Genomic DNA, 16416 nt, shown 5'->3' with positions numbered 1-16416 from the left:
AGAGATCCGTAATTTACAAAATTGTCTGATTGGCCCAAGGGGGTGTGTGTGTGTGTGAGAAAGAGAGATAGACAAAGAGACAGAGAAAGTGCATTGTCTGCAATGGCACATTCTCTCTGGGTTGTATGATTAGTGTGGAGATTCTGGGAATAGCCCAGTAAACCAGGCTCTGGTAGCATGTGGGCTAAGGGCCATGTGGTGGAGAGGGCTCTGGGGTTGACCGTATCCGGGTGGGGTTTCACTTGTAAAATATGCATTTAGAAATATGCAATCATGGAATCTGTGACACTATATTTCACTGCGGATGGTAGTATGATTGATGGTGGTATGGGAGCGTCCCTATCCTGATGATTATCATTGGCTTCAGTGAAGTCTGATCTGATCCGGAATCAGGTTTGAGACACGCAAGCTTTGACACACATCCCGTGAGTATACTGACACACAGCAAATTGGCCAGTGTTACCTACTGTTGATTTTTCAGTATAACATTTCTCGTGTTGATTCAGGTTTTAAATGACCTATGGAAGTGTTAAATTAACACTAATTAGTGTAAAAGAAGCCCAGCGTTGGTGTTAATAACCAGTGTTAAACCAAAACCACGTGCAAAATTATCATATTTCGCAGCATGCTCCAAAGCTGGTTAATTTTTTGTAATTGTTTTGTTTCAATATCTATGTTTTTGCATGTACATTGATTGATTAATTAATAGTATGGCATTCAATATAAATAACATACATTTTTCATAAGATAGTCCAATCTGTTACTTGGGCTTATTGCACCTGTTACTGAAATGGTTTTTCCAGTTTAGATGATTTAGGTAGTCTCATATCTTAGTCTTCACAACCTGGCAGTCATTCTGAATGCAGGTTGCTGATGAATAAAAATACTAATTGTTGGATATACCAACTCTGACTTGATTCCAATAGGAATTACACATCACTTTGCAAGCCAGCATAATGTGACTTGTAGGCCTGAGGTGGCCTGTAAACCAGGAGTTTTAGGCCACTGTACTGTATTAGGGTAAAACCTGGCCCTCAAAATAAGACCTTTTGAAATACGTATTGTATTGTCTTGAATAATAAAACATTTATTAAAACAGATTCACTTAGGATCTCACATGGTGAAGGCCACAGGACAGAAAATGGATGAATACAACAACCATGTCTCTGTCACTAACAAATACAGTCATGGGTGGTAACTCTACAATTCACTCGAAAGGCACACTGTGAAATATGCAAATAAGGATTTACACTAAGTACTGTGTTAATTTGACACTGAAAAGTGTGGACCCTAATTGACACTGGACCAGTGTTAAACGTAACACTCTCAGTGTTGATTTAACACTAGATCATTTCCTGTTTGACATACAGACAACAGACAGTACCGTCTGTAGTAACAGATGATAGCAGATACATAACAGACTGGCTGTGTGAGTGTCATTGTGTTTTACAGTTGATTGACAGGCAATAACCTTCTCTTCCCCACAGTGACATTCTGAATGGCTCAGCGGTGTGTGTGTACCGCATGCAGGACGTGGTCCGGGCATACAAAGGAAACTTCTACCACAAGGAGGGACCACAGTACAAGTGGGCCGAGTACACAGGAAAGATCCCCTACCCAAGACCTGGCACAGTAAGTTCCCTTCTAATGAGTTGTCATTCCCTGTCCATCATTACACACCATATTCTGATTCATCATGTAATGCCAAATGTGCTGAGGACGAGGCTCTCTGCCAATTCAAAGGAAACAACAACTCTAGTACAATGGCCAACCAGTTTCTTCTCAACCTGAACTTAAACCCAACTCTAACCATATTATGTCCGACTCCATCCATGGCTTTGAATGCTTGATGTCAATACAACTCTCGCTCTCTCCCTCCAGTGTCCCAGCAGCACATACGGTAGCTACAGCTCTACCCGGGAGTATCCCGATGACGTCATCTTCTTCAGCCGTACCCACCCTCTGCTGCAGGAGGCGGTGCTTCCGCTGGGAGGGCGCCCCTTGTTGGTCAGGGTGGGAGTGCACTACAAGTTCAGCCGGCTGCTGGTGGAACGAGTAGAGGCAGTGGACGGACAGTATGACGTCCTGTTCATCGGCACAGGTGTGTGCGTGCGGGAAGAGGTTTTGTGAGTGTGTGTGTGTATATGTGTGTGTGTGTGCTTGCGTGTGTGTGTGTGTGCGCGTGTGTGTGTTTGAGTACATTACAAGCAGGAGTGTCCTCTGTGTTGCAGACTCCGGCCAGGTGCTGAAGTCTATCCACCTCCCTAAAGAACACGGTGTCCCCCAGGAGGTCACCCTGGAGCAGCTGCAGGTCTTCCAGGTACAATGCTGTATCCTTACCTTTTAATCCTTTTTTGGACGTATCTGTTGTGTCTTCTGCCCTCGGTTTTACTCTAACGTATTTTCCCCTCTCCCCCCACAGCACAAGTCACCTGTGACGACCATGACACTGTCCAAGAAAAAGGTAATAATGACCCCCCCCCCCCCCCACACACACACACACACACACAGTCATCTCTCCACCTTATATCTACAAGGAGAGCTTCATCACCAGTTGCTATGGTAACCGCCGAGGATGAGGCCTGGCTCACACTGAGATAGGGAATCTACATACACACCAGTCAACATGCTCTGTAGCAGTCAGTCTCAGTCTTATATGAACGTTGAAAGTGTGAATCAGCGAAGGCATGAATTCCTGAAACAACTGATGATTGTGGCTGCTGCTCTCTGAGCCACGTTGGAATGATCTGAATGTCTTTCTTCTCTGTTTTCTTTGTGCGTGCGGGGCTACAGCAGTGGCTGTTTGTGGGTTCTGCAGAGGGTGTGGCCCAGTTGGCTCTGTTCCAGTGTGAGTTGTACGGCCAGGCCTGTGCTGAGTGCTGCCTGGCCAGAGATCCCTACTGCACCTGGGATGGACACGCCTGCAGCCCCTTCATGCCCATCGCACGCAGGTGGGCCCGCTTAGCTCACACTTAACCCATTTATGAGCCAACACCCACATTGTTTACCTAGCACTTCCCACAGTTATATTACTAAACATGACGTTATAAACTAAACATGAAGTTTAAATGGAGTGAAAACCAAAGTTGTTTTATTTTTAAGTCTATGACATGCCAGCTTCCGTTCATGTACCCAGTACTCACTCATCCGACACATGTAGCTAGCTATAAGCCTGCCCTACTCATAGCCACATAGGCATGTGAACATGAATACTCACATTTAGTACATACTCTTATCTAACATGATGTCTTTTTTTTTTTTTCCTCCCTCTGAAGGAGGAACGCTCGTCAGGTTGGTGATGAGGAGGATCCCCTAACCCAGTGTGTCATACAAGGAGGTGAGGAGGAACTGTCAAGATCCGCACTCTCACAGACACACACTAGCTTAGGATTCTATATACACTGAGTACACCAAACATTAGGAACACCTTCCTAATATTGAGTTGCCCCCCCCCCCCCCCCCCCATTTTGCCCTCCGAATAGCCTTAATTCGTTGGGGCATGGGCTACAAGGTGTCGAAAGCATTCCACAGGGATGCTGGCCCATGTTGACTTCAATGCTTCCCACAGTTGTGTCAAGTTGGCTGGATGTCCTTTGGGTGGTGGACCATTCTTGATACACACGGGAAACTGTTGAGCGTGAAAAACCCAACAGCTTTGCAGTTCTTGACACAAACCGGTGCGCCTGGCACCTACTACCCTATCCGGTTCAAAGGCACTTATTTTGTCTAACCCCATTCACCCTCTGAATGGCACACGCACACAAGTCATGTCTCAATTGTCACAAGGCTTAAAAATCATTCTTTAACCTGTCTCCTCCCCTTCATCGACACTGACTGAAGTGGATATAACAAGTGACATCAATAAGGGATCATAGCTTTCACCTACCTGGATTCACCTGGTCAGTCTATGTCATGGAAAGAGCATGTTTTGTATACTCAGTGTAGAGTAGACACTGTGACATTTTTCTCTGTCTCTATTCAGCCGGTCTGCAGGTGGAAGCAGAACAGAGGATGATGATGGTTGCAGAGGGTAACAGCACATACCTGGAGTGCCTGCCCAAATCCAGACATGCGGCCGTGACCTGGTACAAACAGGCAGGAGAGAACAGCCCTGAGCTGAATCAGGTACATACTGACACACAGGCAATTACACGCGTGCACACACACATATGCACACATACACACACAGGTCTAAACACTCACACTCCTCTCTGTGTTGCAGTTGCAGTCGGGAGAGCAGCTGGTGGTGACAGAGAGAGGTGTTCTGATCAGTCGGGCCAAGACGGGTCACTCTGGTGTGTACCACTGTCAACTGGAGGAGCACGGCTTCCACTGGACCGCCGTCATTGTGCATCTGAGTGTGTGGAGCCCCTCCCATGCCCTCTCCTGGTCCACCAGCAACCGCAACCCCAACTCCAGCCCAGACGCCTCCCAACCCTGGTACCAGGACGTCATGGCCCTCATCCACCCCAGCAGCCTGGAGCAGCACTGTCAGAGGCTGGGCTTCCGGCGACGACGCAACCGCGGCCAGGATCAGACCAAGGACAGTGACCACAAGACAGGGGATGGCCCCAGGGGCGAGAGGCACAAACATGGAGGCCGAGGTGGAGGAGGTGGAGGAGGAGGAAGAGGAGGCGGGAGGAAGAGCAGGAGCAAACCCAAGCAGAGGTCTCCGCGAAGCTCTTAGATGCTCCACTGCGTACAATGTGCTTTCTCCTGACTTTACGCTCTCAAACACTGTCTCACTCTCACAAACACACACATACACATTTACAAAAACTCATATTCATGTAGAATGGGGACATAGGAGGCTCGGCGTGGGCCGGACTCAGAAGTGTGAATGTGGTTGCGTAGCGTGTTGGATGAAGGATGTACAGCATGTCCAAGAGACTGGTAGAGAATATATTAAGGCGTGAAGAGGACCTGGAAGAATGTGGTGTCTCACAAGACAGGGGAAAAAGGCCCTGAAGGTGAAGCTAGGATCTGTCCTAATGAAAGACAGAGAGGGAGTCAAAAGGACACAAGCATGTGAGAGAGACATAAGTTTATTCGAGGTAAACAATGTGTGATTTGTCTTTGATGTAAAAAAGAAAAAAAAAGAAAAGAAAAAAAACTGCTACATTTTCCTTATTTAACTTTGTGTGTCATATTTATTTCTGTTTTGAATCAAACGGTTAGTTTCAGTAGTTGTATGAGGTCAGTTGTATTTAGTAAACGCTCTGTGGTGTTCATTAGGCTTTCAACTCAAGCTTGACTCCTCACAACTGGCCTCATTGATGCCGGGTGTGTTTGACATTAGCGCACAGAGAAATGAAAAGGGGAAACTCCGAGTCAAACCAGCAAATCTGCCAAAATGAAATGCAGCAAAGCTAAAGCACTTTTAAATGCTGTAGAAAAATAAACGTTCGTTTCGAGCTCTGGAGCAGCTGCATAAATGCAGAGAGGCCTTTTAAATGTGGCCAGACTTCTTTTACCACATAAAAGACGGAACCAATACTGAGCAAGGTCCTCGTTAGTGTGTGTGTGTGTGTGTTTTATTCCTTACCATAAAGTATGATGGAATCCATAAAGAAAGTATTTTGAAATGAAACTTGTAATGTTTATGCTTTCCTCAAAGACCTTGTTCAGATCTTTCCCTCATTCATTATATGCGCTTTTGTATTTCACTCTGTAGCCTATATTTACGTCTCTGTGCCAATATTTCTTTGCGAATGGAAATAAAATGTTTTCAATTGATCTCTCCCAAGTTAAGGAGACACACAGTGTAGATACACCATTTTGCCAGTATGTTTTCTTACTTTCCCTTTTTTTGTGGCATAGGAAGCTTGTCCATCATCAAGAAGACGCACACATGGATACGCACACCCACACTAACACAGAGTGTGGAAACATGATAGACCTGGAAGATGTAATCCATCGTCAAACAACCCACATTTCCTCATCCAATATCTTCCAATTTAAAAAGAATTCATTCGACATAAAAAAACGCAAACATTAAATGAGTAAATAGAAACATTGAAATAGCCAAGTGGTTCTGACAAACAGGATATCCTGTCGGGTCTGAACTGAAAAAAAGGAAACCGCACATACGAACATGCTCAGTGCATAGTGCCGTTGGGATGGAGGGAGAGGTGGTTATGTTAAGGTGAGATCTCAATCACCATGGTTCAGATTTGACTGAACGTTTGCCTTCTGTAAGCTGCTCTCTCCGGAGTAGCACAGAACATAACATGCTTCAGGGCCTTCAGGTCTCCTCAAGTCCAACTAGGACTTCATCTAAATGGTAGTGAGATAGCGTTTAAACATATGGTATGTGTATTGTTGTGTGTTTGCCTCGGTACTGGTGTCCTCTAAACAAATAAACAAATTAACGTACAATTTACAATGTTGGCTGTTGGCTCAGTATTTGAACACATGTATTGTGACACCATAGAAAACAAATACTTTTTGTGAGAAGAATTACCTCAGAGTCCTTGGGCCCTACGAGTTAGCGCTTGTAGCTTAAGGTGATAGCTGTGCAGACAGATATCCCCAGGGACAGTCTATGCGTATCTGCTATGTTTCTCCCATCTTGAACATCACAAGATTGTAGCAGAGAAGGGCATGGGTGGGGCTCTCACAGCACAGCTGACACTCTTGGCCCTGTGGCAAAAAGCTCTGTGGCATCAGAAGTGAAGGGCAATGGTCTCTGTCTCCATCTGTGGGGAAGAGAGGTAAGTACATGGAGAACTTGGGTACAGGTGCAGCCACTGAAGCAAAGCTCATAGGGGACAGATCAAAATTGACTGAGGGCTGGTTCAACTCAAAATAAATTATGCTCCCCCCCCCCCCCCAACCCCCTCCAAAGTTACAAATATTTTCACATGACCCTCCCCTTGCACTTCAAAATAAATTGAACACCCTCTCCCTCATAGAATTAGTAATGATGTCGCTCTTGCTGCGGGAGAGACATCATTGATTTACACAGAGAAAAGAGTGTTCCCGAGAATTGAACCCTGTGGCACCCCCATAGAGACTGCCAAAGGTCCGGACAACAGGCCCTCCGATTTGACACACTGAACTCTGTCTGAGAAGTAGTTGGTGAACCAGGCGAGGCAGTCGTTTGAGAAACCAAGGCTGTTGAGTCTGCTGATAAGAATGTGGAGATTGACAAGAGTCAAAAGCCTTGGCCAGATCGATGAATATGGCAGCTTTCCAATCTTTGGGGGTCTCAGACGATACAAAAGAGAGGTTGAATAGGCTAGTAATTGGGGTTGCAACAATTGCGGTAGATAATTTTAGAAAGAGAGGGTCCAGATTGTCTAGCCCAGCTGATTTGTAGGGGTCCAGATTTTGCAACTCTTTCAGAACATCAGCTATCTGGATTTGGGTGAAGGAGAAATGGGGGAAGCTTGGGCAAGTTGCTGTTGGGGGTGCAGGGCTGTTGCCCGGTGTAGGGGAAGCCAGGTAGAAAGCATGGCCAGCCGTGGAAAAATGCTTATTGAAATTCTCAATTATCGTGGATTTATCGGTGGTGACAGTGTTTCCTAGCCTCAGTGCAGTGGGCAGCTGGGAGGAGGTGCTCTTATCCTCCATAGACTTTACAGTGTCCCAGAACTTTTTGGAGTTTGTCCTACAGGATGCAAATTTCTGTTTGAAAAAGCTAGCCTTTGCTTTCCTAACTGCCTGTGTATAATGGTTCCTAACTTCCCTGAAAAGTTGCATAACCCGGGGGCTATTCAACGCTAATGCAGTACGCCACGGGATGTTTTTGTGATGGTCAAGGGCAGTCAGGTCTGGAGTGAACCAAGGGCTATATCTGTTCATGGTTCAATTTTTTTTGAATGGGGCATGCTTCTTTAAGATGGCGCACTTTTAAAGAATAACCAGGCATCCTATACTGACGGAATGAGGTTACGCGGGCCAGGTCGATTAGAAAGGCCTGCTCGCTGAAGTGTTATAGGGAACGTTTGACAGTGATGAGGGGTGATGAAACATGCTCTCATGAGGACTGCCAAATTGCAGCCCAAATAAATTCTTCACAGAGTTCAAGTAACGTGCACATCTCAACATCAACTGTTCAGAGGAGACTGCATAAATCAGGCCTTCATGGTCGAATTGCTGCAAAGAAACCACTACTAAAGGCCCCATTAAGAAGAAGAGACTTGCTTAGGCCAAGAAACACGAGCAATGGACATTTGACCGGTGGAAATCTTTGATCTGATGAGTCCAAATGTGAGATTTTTGGTTCCAACCACCGTGTCTTTGTGAGATGCGGAGTATGTGAGATAATCTCTGCGTGTGTGGAACCTAACGTGAATCATGGAGGAGTAGGTGTGATGGTGTGGTGTGCTTTGCTGGTGACACTGTCTGTGATTTATTTAGAATTCAAGGCACACTTAACCAGCATGGCTACCACAGCATTCTGCATCAATACGCCATCCCATCTGGTTTGTGCTTAGTGGGACTGTCATTTGTTTTTCAACAGGACAATGACCCAAAACACCCCTCCTTGCTGTGTAAGGGCTATTTGACCAAGAAGGAGAGTGATGGAGTGCTGCATCAGATGACCTGGCCTTCACAAATCACCCAACCTCAACCAAATTGAGATGGTTTGGGATGAGTTGGACCGCAGAGTGAAGGAAAAGTACTCAGCATATGTGGGAACTCCTTCAAGACTGTTGGAAAAGCATTCCAGGTGAAGCTGGTTGAGAGAGTGCCAAGAGTGTGCAAAGCTGTTATGAAGGCAAAGGGTGGCTACTTTGAAGACTTTGAAGTGCTCAACATATGGGGTAACTCTTTCAAGACTGTTGGAAAAGCATAAGAGCGAATATAAATGCGAGCATAAGAGCGAGGGGAAAAAGGCCTACCGTCCCCTGTGCCACCCCCCAAAAAACACAACCCTCCCAAAGCAAAACACACAACCCCTCCCCAGTAAAGTTCAATCTGTTCCTAAGTACACAGGCATGATTTACTCTGCTTGATTGAATTCAATTAAATACAACTTAATTCTGAAATTCTTTAGTAATTACAAGTATTATTGGTTTGAATTATAGATATGAAACAAAACATCTTACTACTGCATATTATCATCATGTGAGACATTTACTGTGATGAGTTATGCCTATAATTTGATCCATCATTATGCGGAACTATTGCGTTTTCTACTACAGGTTGTATGGAATAATTTACAGAGTGGACTCGACCCAGCTTCCTGCTTGACTTACATCTCCAGGAAAGAACAACAGTGGTAAGTGTACATTTATTTGGTTATGCTAAAAACGGGCAAATATTTTACTTTTCTGAAAGTAAGAAATCGAAATAAGTCCTATCACTCATTGCCAGGTGGTTACTCTTGACACGGAATAAAAAGGGAACTTAAAACAAGTTAAAATTCAGAGGCCTGCTTGCTAGCATCGACAGCTAGCTAGACTGCGAGCTAACGTCATGTGACTGATTGCAAGCTTATGTCTGATAATGACAGCAATATGTCAACTTGCTTGCTAGATGTTGGGACCGTAATTTATTATTTATACATCGTTAGTCAGATGAGACTAACTGCTAATAGTTTTACTGTTTCCTGCTCCTAGCTAGGTGTTACTAGTCACACTGATAGCCAGCTATTGTAGCTAGCTAACTTACGTCATATAAACACAGGCGCTGTTGGTGGTTAAAGATATTCTTATATCGCGTATTGTACAGTCACTCGACCTTTGATCATTATTGTTTTCTTGTATTTGTTGGATTGAGCTGCAAAGTTGGATCGGTGACAGTTCAATTTGGTGGGTCTATCGATGTATGCTTGTAAACTGGCTAGATTACCAGCAAGAGATGTGCTACCCAACCAGGTACAAAACATGAATAGAAAACATATCACACAAAATTCTGAAGTCTTTCTCCCAACCCCTCTTAAAAGCAAAAAGGACGCAAACCCAACTAACAAAGAACAACTGGAGCCCAGGGTGAGCAAGTTCATGTGCAATGATTTGTAGAGTCAGACCCAGTTGTATGCATAGGGAGAAGAGTGTGTCAGTTGTTATCTGACATGTATTTTATGCAGCAGGTGGAGGGATGAGCCTCTTCCCTGTGATTGGCACAGATGTGCCGGAAGCAGCCAATGGGGTGGATACACCAGGCTCCCCTGGATCCTGTAATGTGAATGGCCCGTACACCCACGCCCCTAATACCCCTGCACAGCTCCTGAAGTTTGGGGGTAGGGTGCCCTGTCCTGGGCAGGGATCCCTTGATGAGACTGAGAACTGTGTGGATGGGGAGAGCGCATGCGATGGACAAGAGAACCCCATAGACACTTCTCACAACTCCACAACCCATTCAGACACACAGCAACACAGCAACATGTTCCCAGCCCATCCCTCCCTCCCCCTTCCCACATGCACAGCAGACAAAGAGCCAGACCCACACGAGCCCCCCAAAGACATGTCCCTCACTGGACCCTCCCAAACAAGTATGCCCCTAAACGAGACTCTGTCTGGAGACTGGCAGCACACAGGCACTCCATCCAAAGACACAGCCCCAGAGGGGGACACTCACAGTGCAGCTAAAAAGCAGTCCGAGACAAAGCACACAAAGCCTTCTAGCTTCTGTGCTGCAGAAACAGAGGAGGAAGTGGAGGTGGAAGAGGAGGAGTGTGAAAAGGATGGCAAGGAGCAGCATGCAGGAAACACACAGGCTGAAGTCTCAGCTGAGGTGAGTTTGCCATACTGACTGCTACTGCTCCTGTACATAATTGTTCATGTTAAAGTGCCAGAGCCAACAGCTCAAGAATAGTACTTAATTACGTTTGAGTCATTTAGCAGACACGCATCTCATTTGTATTTGTCACATGCGCCGAATACAACAGGGGTTTCACTTTACCGTGAAATGCTTACTTACAAGCCATTAACCAACAATGCAGTTCAAGAAATAGTGAATAAAATATTTACTAAATAAAAAAATAGCATTAATCAAAAGGTAACACAAATGTACGTAACAATAATGAGGCTTTATACAGGGGTTACCGGTACCGAGTCAATGTGCGGGGGTACAGGTTATATGAGGCAATTTGTAGAGTGACTATCCATATAAACTCAGCAAAAAAATAAACATCCCTTTTTCAGGACCCTGTCTTACAAAGATAATTTGTAAAAATCCAAATAACTTCACAGATCTTCATTGTAAAGGGTTTAAGCACAGTTTCCAATGCTTGATAAATGAACATGCACCTGTTGAACGGTCGTTAAGACACGAACAGCTTACAGACGGTAGGCAATTAAGGTCACAGTTATGACAACTTAGGACACTAAAGGCCTTTCTATTGACTCAGAAACACAGAAAGAAAGATGCCCAGGGTCCCTGCTCATCTGTGTGAACGTGCCTTCGGCATGCTGCAAGGAGGCATGAGGACTGCAGATGTGGCCAGGGCAATAAATTGTAATGTCCAGTATGGACGTCTAAGACAGCGCTACAGGGAGACAGGGCGGACAGCTGATCGTCCTCGCAGTGGCAGACCACGTGTAACAACACCTGCACAGGATCGGTACATCCGAACATCACACCTGCGGAACAGGAACAGGATGGCAACAACAGCTGCCCGAGTTACACCAGGAACACACAATCCCTCCATCAGTGCTCAGACTGTCTTCGATAGGCTGAGAGAGGCTTGTAGGCCTGTTGTAAGGCAGGTCCTCACCAGACATCACCGGCAACAACATCACCTATGGGCACAAACCCACCGTCGCTGGACCAAACATAACTGTCAAAAAAGTCCTCTTCACTGACGAGTCGCAGGTTTGTCTCACCAGGGGTGATGGTCGGATTCGCGTTTATCGTCAATGGAATGAGCATTACACCGAGGCCTGTACTCTGGAGCGGGATCAATTTGGAAGTGGAGGGTCCGTCATGGTCTGTCACAGCATCATCGGACTGAGCTTCTTGTCATTGCAGGCAATCTCAACACCATGCGTTACAGGGAAGAAATCCTCCTCCCTCATGTGGTACCCTTCCTGCAGGCTCATCCTGACATGACCCTCCAGCATGACAATACCACCAACCATATTGCTCGTTCTGTGCGTGATTTCCTGCAAGACAGGAATGTCAGTGTTCTGCCATGGCCAGCGAAGAGCCCAGATCTCAATCCCATTGAGTACGTCTGGGACCTGTTGGATCAGAGGGTGAGGGCTAGAGCTCCCCCTCCCCCCCATGACATGTCTGGGATCTTGCAGGTGCCTTGGTGGAAGAGTGGGGTAACATCTCACAGCAAGAACTGGCAAATCTGGTGCAGTCCATGAAGAGGAGATACACTGCAGTACTTACTGCAGCTGGTGGCCACACCAGATACTGACTATTACTTTTTGATTTGAACTCCTCCCCTCCTTTGTTCAGGGACACATTATTCAATTTCTGTTAGTCACATGTCTATGGAGCTTGTTCAGTTTGTCTTGGTTGTTGAATCTTGTGATGTTCATTCAAATATTTACACATGTTAAGTTTGCTGAAAATAAACACAGTTGACAGTGAGAGGATGTTTCTTTTTTTGCTGAGTTTATAAAAAACAGCGAGTAGCAGCATTGTAAAAACAAAAGGGGTGGCCATTTGATGAGTTTAGTTGTTCAGTAGTCTTATGGCTTGGGGGTAGAAGCTGTTAAGGAGATTTGGCTCTCCAGTACCGCTTGCCGTGCGGTAGCAGAGAGAACAGTCTATGACTAGGGTGGCTGGAGTCTGACAATTTTTTGGGGCCTTCCTCTGACACTGCCTAGTATATAGGTCCTGGATGTCAGGAAGCTTGGCCCCAGTGATTTACTGGGCCGTATGCACTACCCTCTGTAGCGCCTTACGGTCGGATGCCTAGCAGTTGCCGTACCAGGCGGTAATGCATCTGGTTAGGATGCTTTCGATAGTGCAGCTGTAGAACTTTTTGAGGATCTGGTTGTCGTGCCCGCTTCACAACTGTGTTTGGACCACAATAGTTTGTTGGTGATGTGGATACCAAGGAACTTAAAACTCTCGACCCGCTCCACTTCAGTCTTGTTGATGTTAATGTGGGCCTGTATGGCCGTCCTTTTCCTATAGTCCACAATCAGCTCCTTTGTCTTGCTCACATTGAGAGAGGGGTTGTTGTCCTGGCACCACACTGCCAGGTCTCTGACCTCCTCCCTATAGGCTGTCTCATCCTTGTCTGTGATCAGGCCTACCACTGTTGTCGTCAGCCAACTTAATGAACGTGTTGGAGTCGTGCTTGGCCATGCCGAAAAACGGAGAAGCCAGCCAGGGCAACTTACAATTCGTGCATTCATCTTATGATAGCTGGATGAGACAATATATCACAATCGTAGCAAGTACATTTCCCCCGATAAAGTAGTTATCAGCAAAGTGTATTTTGAATCCATTGGGCAGTGCAGCATATTCATATGTCCGGAGGATCTTGAGGATTGTCATATGTGTAAGACTGCCACTTCCCGTCAGCTTACAGAGGAGCCCTCGGCTGCAGCTCCCAGCCCCAGCTCTGTCCCAGCCGAGGGGGGGGAGTCGTCAGGCAACAGCCCTTGTCCGCCCCACGTCATGGCCCAGGTGCGCGTGCGGAACGTCCCAGAGCGGGAGCGCATCGTCCGGGGCATGCAGGACAGCAAGAGTCTGGACGAGATCAGCCAGGCATGCATCGGAGGGGCCCGGGGTGGGGGTCGGGGGGGCCAGCCAGAGGGCCGCAGGGCCACCATCTCCTCTGCCCTGGAGCTGGAGGGAACAGTCAGCCACGACGGGGACCTGACCCACTTCATCTGCCGCAACCTGGAGCAGAAGATCAAGATGAGCTCAAAGCCCAGCCTGGACTGTGACTGCGACTGTGAGTACCAGCACCGGGGGACCGCGGGGCCCGGGATGGGGGATTGGCTAATTAGTCACCAGGGTCGTATTCATTAGGTCCCAAACAGAATAAAAAATGTTTCAAAAAATTAAAAGGACTGAAACAGGGAGACCATCTGAACTTGTTTAGTAAGACATTTCCGTTTTCTGTTGAAAAACGTTTTGCTAACAGTGGGCCAGAATACGACCATGGTGATCAGTGAAATGCTAATCCACAAAATGCCTTTTCTGGTGTTATTTCAGTGATACGTCAGTGTTTTGAAGTTGCAGTTGAAGGCCGAATTCCAAATCGAATCAATCCACCCTTCCCCTCTCCTCTAGTCATTAGATTAGCACCCGCAGGAAGGGTGGAAGGACTCACACAGCGGTTTGGATGAGGGAGGATGATTTGTTTTGCTTTGCAGACTGTCGGTTAACGTCATTTCCGGTCTGTGTGCGTGCATGTGTCTTCTCTGTCTGTGTCCAGCGGACTGCTCGGGTTCCATCAGCAGTAGAGGTCGTGGGTCGTCGTCGCGGCGGCCGGTTGACATCCCTCCCATCGACCCTGCTGTCTTGGTGGACCTGCAGAGACACACAGAGGAAGTCGCCCACAGTGTGGAGCTAATGATGCGCAGCCTCAACGGAACCATCCAGAACGTACGTGAGCGCAGTTTGTTCACACCACACACACACACACACACGTTTCTGTATTTAGTTCTGTATTACATTTGTACTGCTCTAGGCTTATTTATTGCTTGGATAACCTTGTCTATTATCTATTGATTAATTGTCCATTCTTTATGCGCTGCCCACGACGTCTGAAGAATTATCACTGTGAATCAATGTAATGTTTGTTTGTGTGTCAATTAATCCCGCCAGCTGGCAATTGTGACACGCAAATGAAATGTCATTAATTTATTGATTCACACACACACACTCACTCAAATACTTCTGATCTCCCTTCTGTCCTTTTAGTAATGCTCTAATTGTATGTTGCCCAGAATTAGTGTCTGCGATATACTGTATGTCTTTATCTGTGTGTGTCCAGATGACAGCGCTGAGTGTGGGCTACATCCAGACCTATAGAGACTCTGTGGACAGCCTGGGGGAGTCTGTGGACATGAGCATAAAGGTGAGAGAACAGATCGCTTGGCCAGGCATGAAGGGAAGGATGAGCAGTGAATACTGATGCTTCTCATCATAAGTATAATGTCCTGATTTTTGGTGTGTGTGTTCGTAGGGAATGTACACACTGATGGCGCGCTGTGAGGAGCTGGACCGCTCTATGCAGCCCATCCACACTCTGGCCGCCCAGATCCGGGATATCAAGCGCACCCTGGATGCCCTTGAGGCCATCTGCAAGTAGCCCCTCTCCCCCCCCTGGAAACCCCTCCCCCAGAGATCCTCTTCCACTGCAGACCCTTTTCTAACCTAACGACCCCCCTCCCTCCATACCTCCTGGAATCACTGCTACTAATCATGCTAGCTTCATGGATGATCCGCTCCTCCCCCTCACCTCACCTCTCCCCATGTAGACGTCATGCTTCAAACCCCTCCCCCACTCGCTCGGCTAGGAGCCCCTCCCCCTGACAGAACTTGAAGGAAACGGAGCACTTGATGCTTCTCTTATTGCCGTCCGACCCACCTGGTTCAGATTGTACTAACTGCTGCTGCCCACACGGGGGCACTCTCTCTCCTGTATGGAGAGTGAGCATCAGGAACAGATGAGATGGTTTAGATGTTAGACACTTCTTAGGCAGGTTGCTTAACCTACTGAGACGAGACACAGGTGAGGGTGTGGGGGTACATATGTCGTATAAATAGCAGTCCCTCCAGATGTCATGTTACGTACCTGTTACCAACCGAAAGCCATTCCCTGCGGAGCTCTCCGATCCCGAGATAATATGTTGCGCTTTAGGAGACTGTGGTACCTTCTGTCATTTCACAGGTTGGCTGGTAGGTAGGTACTAAGTAGGTAGGCCTGTTCTTGATATCGAACATAATCTATTTTGCCTAAATAGTGTTTGCCATGGTGAGAGGTTGTGGACAGCCGTTACATGTAGCGTGCTGTTACTGGCTTGTACCATGAAGGACTTGAATGCTACCAGATGTCATCAGATCTGCTGAAGCCCCACCTAGACGACAAGGCAGCACCCTCACACTGGATATACAGTGCCTTCGGAAAGTATTCAGACCCCTTGACTTTTCCCACATTTTGTTACGTTACAGCCTTATTCTAGAATTGATGAAATATTTTTTTCTCCTCATCAATCTACACACAATACCCCATAATGACAAAGCAAAAACAGGTTTTTAGAATTTCTTTCTAATTTAAAAAAATAAAATTGAAGCACCTTTGGCAGCGATTACAGCGTTGGGTCTTCTTGGGTATGACGCTACAAGCTTGGCACACCTGTATTTGGGGAGTTTCTCCCATTCTTCTCTGCAGATCCTCTCAAGCTCTGTCAGGTTGGATGGGGAGCGTTGCTGCACCACTATTTTCAGGTCTCTACAGAGATGTTTGATCGGGTTCAAGTCCGGGCTCTGCCTGGGCCACTCTAAGACATTGAGAAATGTACGGAGGCCACTCATGCATTGTCT

The 16416-nt window shown here is 46.6% G+C and overlaps 2 protein-coding genes across 4 annotated transcripts in view; both read left to right on the top strand.

Annotated features, from left to right (window-relative positions):
* Nucleotides 1-6382, top strand: part of sema3h (sema domain, immunoglobulin domain (Ig), short basic domain, secreted, (semaphorin) 3H) — a 28632-nt gene extending 22250 nt beyond the window's left edge. Inside the window, exons 10-17 of the mRNA XM_021615700.2 lie at nt 1488-1632; nt 1882-2101; nt 2232-2320; nt 2423-2464; nt 2794-2951; nt 3276-3337; nt 3983-4125; nt 4223-6382. Of these exons, the coding sequence (XP_021471375.2) occupies nt 1488-1632; nt 1882-2101; nt 2232-2320; nt 2423-2464; nt 2794-2951; nt 3276-3337; nt 3983-4125; nt 4223-4687 (1324 nt within the window). The 3' untranslated portion in view covers nt 4688-6382. The remainder of the gene's footprint in view (nt 1-1487; nt 1633-1881; nt 2102-2231; nt 2321-2422; nt 2465-2793; nt 2952-3275; nt 3338-3982; nt 4126-4222) is intronic.
* A 2750-nt stretch (nt 6383-9132) lies between these two features.
* borcs6 (BLOC-1 related complex subunit 6) lies at nt 9133-16104 on the top strand. 3 transcript variants are annotated; one of them, XM_021615698.2, is made up of 7 exons: nt 9133-9229; nt 9896-9941; nt 10040-10686; nt 13441-13816; nt 14303-14472; nt 14864-14947; nt 15056-15221. In XM_021615698.2, exons 3-7 carry the CDS (start codon nt 10051-10053, stop codon nt 15179-15181), a joined length of 1392 nt encoding a protein of 463 aa, XP_021471373.2. In that variant the 5' UTR covers nt 9133-9229; nt 9896-9941; nt 10040-10050; the 3' UTR covers nt 15182-15221. The 3 variants fall into 3 exon arrangements, with proteins under 3 accessions (XP_021471373.2, XP_036843899.1, XP_021471374.2); XM_036988004.1 differs by lacking the exon at nt 9896-9941 and having other exon boundaries at nt 9163-9229; nt 15056-16104; XM_021615699.2 differs by lacking the exon at nt 9133-9229 and having other exon boundaries at nt 9241-9941.
* Nucleotides 16105-16416: the final 312 nt, after the last annotated feature.

The sequence above is a fragment of the Oncorhynchus mykiss genome, chromosome 9, assembly GCF_013265735.2.
Source record: "Oncorhynchus mykiss isolate Arlee chromosome 9, USDA_OmykA_1.1, whole genome shotgun sequence".
Classification (NCBI taxonomy): domain Eukaryota; kingdom Metazoa; phylum Chordata; class Actinopteri; order Salmoniformes; family Salmonidae; genus Oncorhynchus; species Oncorhynchus mykiss.
The sequence above is the reverse complement of the archived record's forward strand: the minus strand, read 5'-3'. Positions and strand labels throughout refer to the sequence as shown.

Coding starts and splice junctions, on each gene's coding strand:
- borcs6 (XM_036988004.1), top strand. CDS start 10,051: ATGAGCCTCTTCCCTGTGATTGGCACAGATGTGCCGGAAGCAGCCAAT. Junction 10,687..13,440: donor AGGCTGAAGTCTCAGCTGAG/GTGAGTTTGCCA, acceptor ACTTCCCGTCAG/CTTACAGAGGAGCCCTCGGC. Junction 13,817..14,302: donor CCTGGACTGTGACTGCGACT/GTGAGTACCAGC, acceptor GTCTGTGTCCAG/CGGACTGCTCGGGTTCCATC.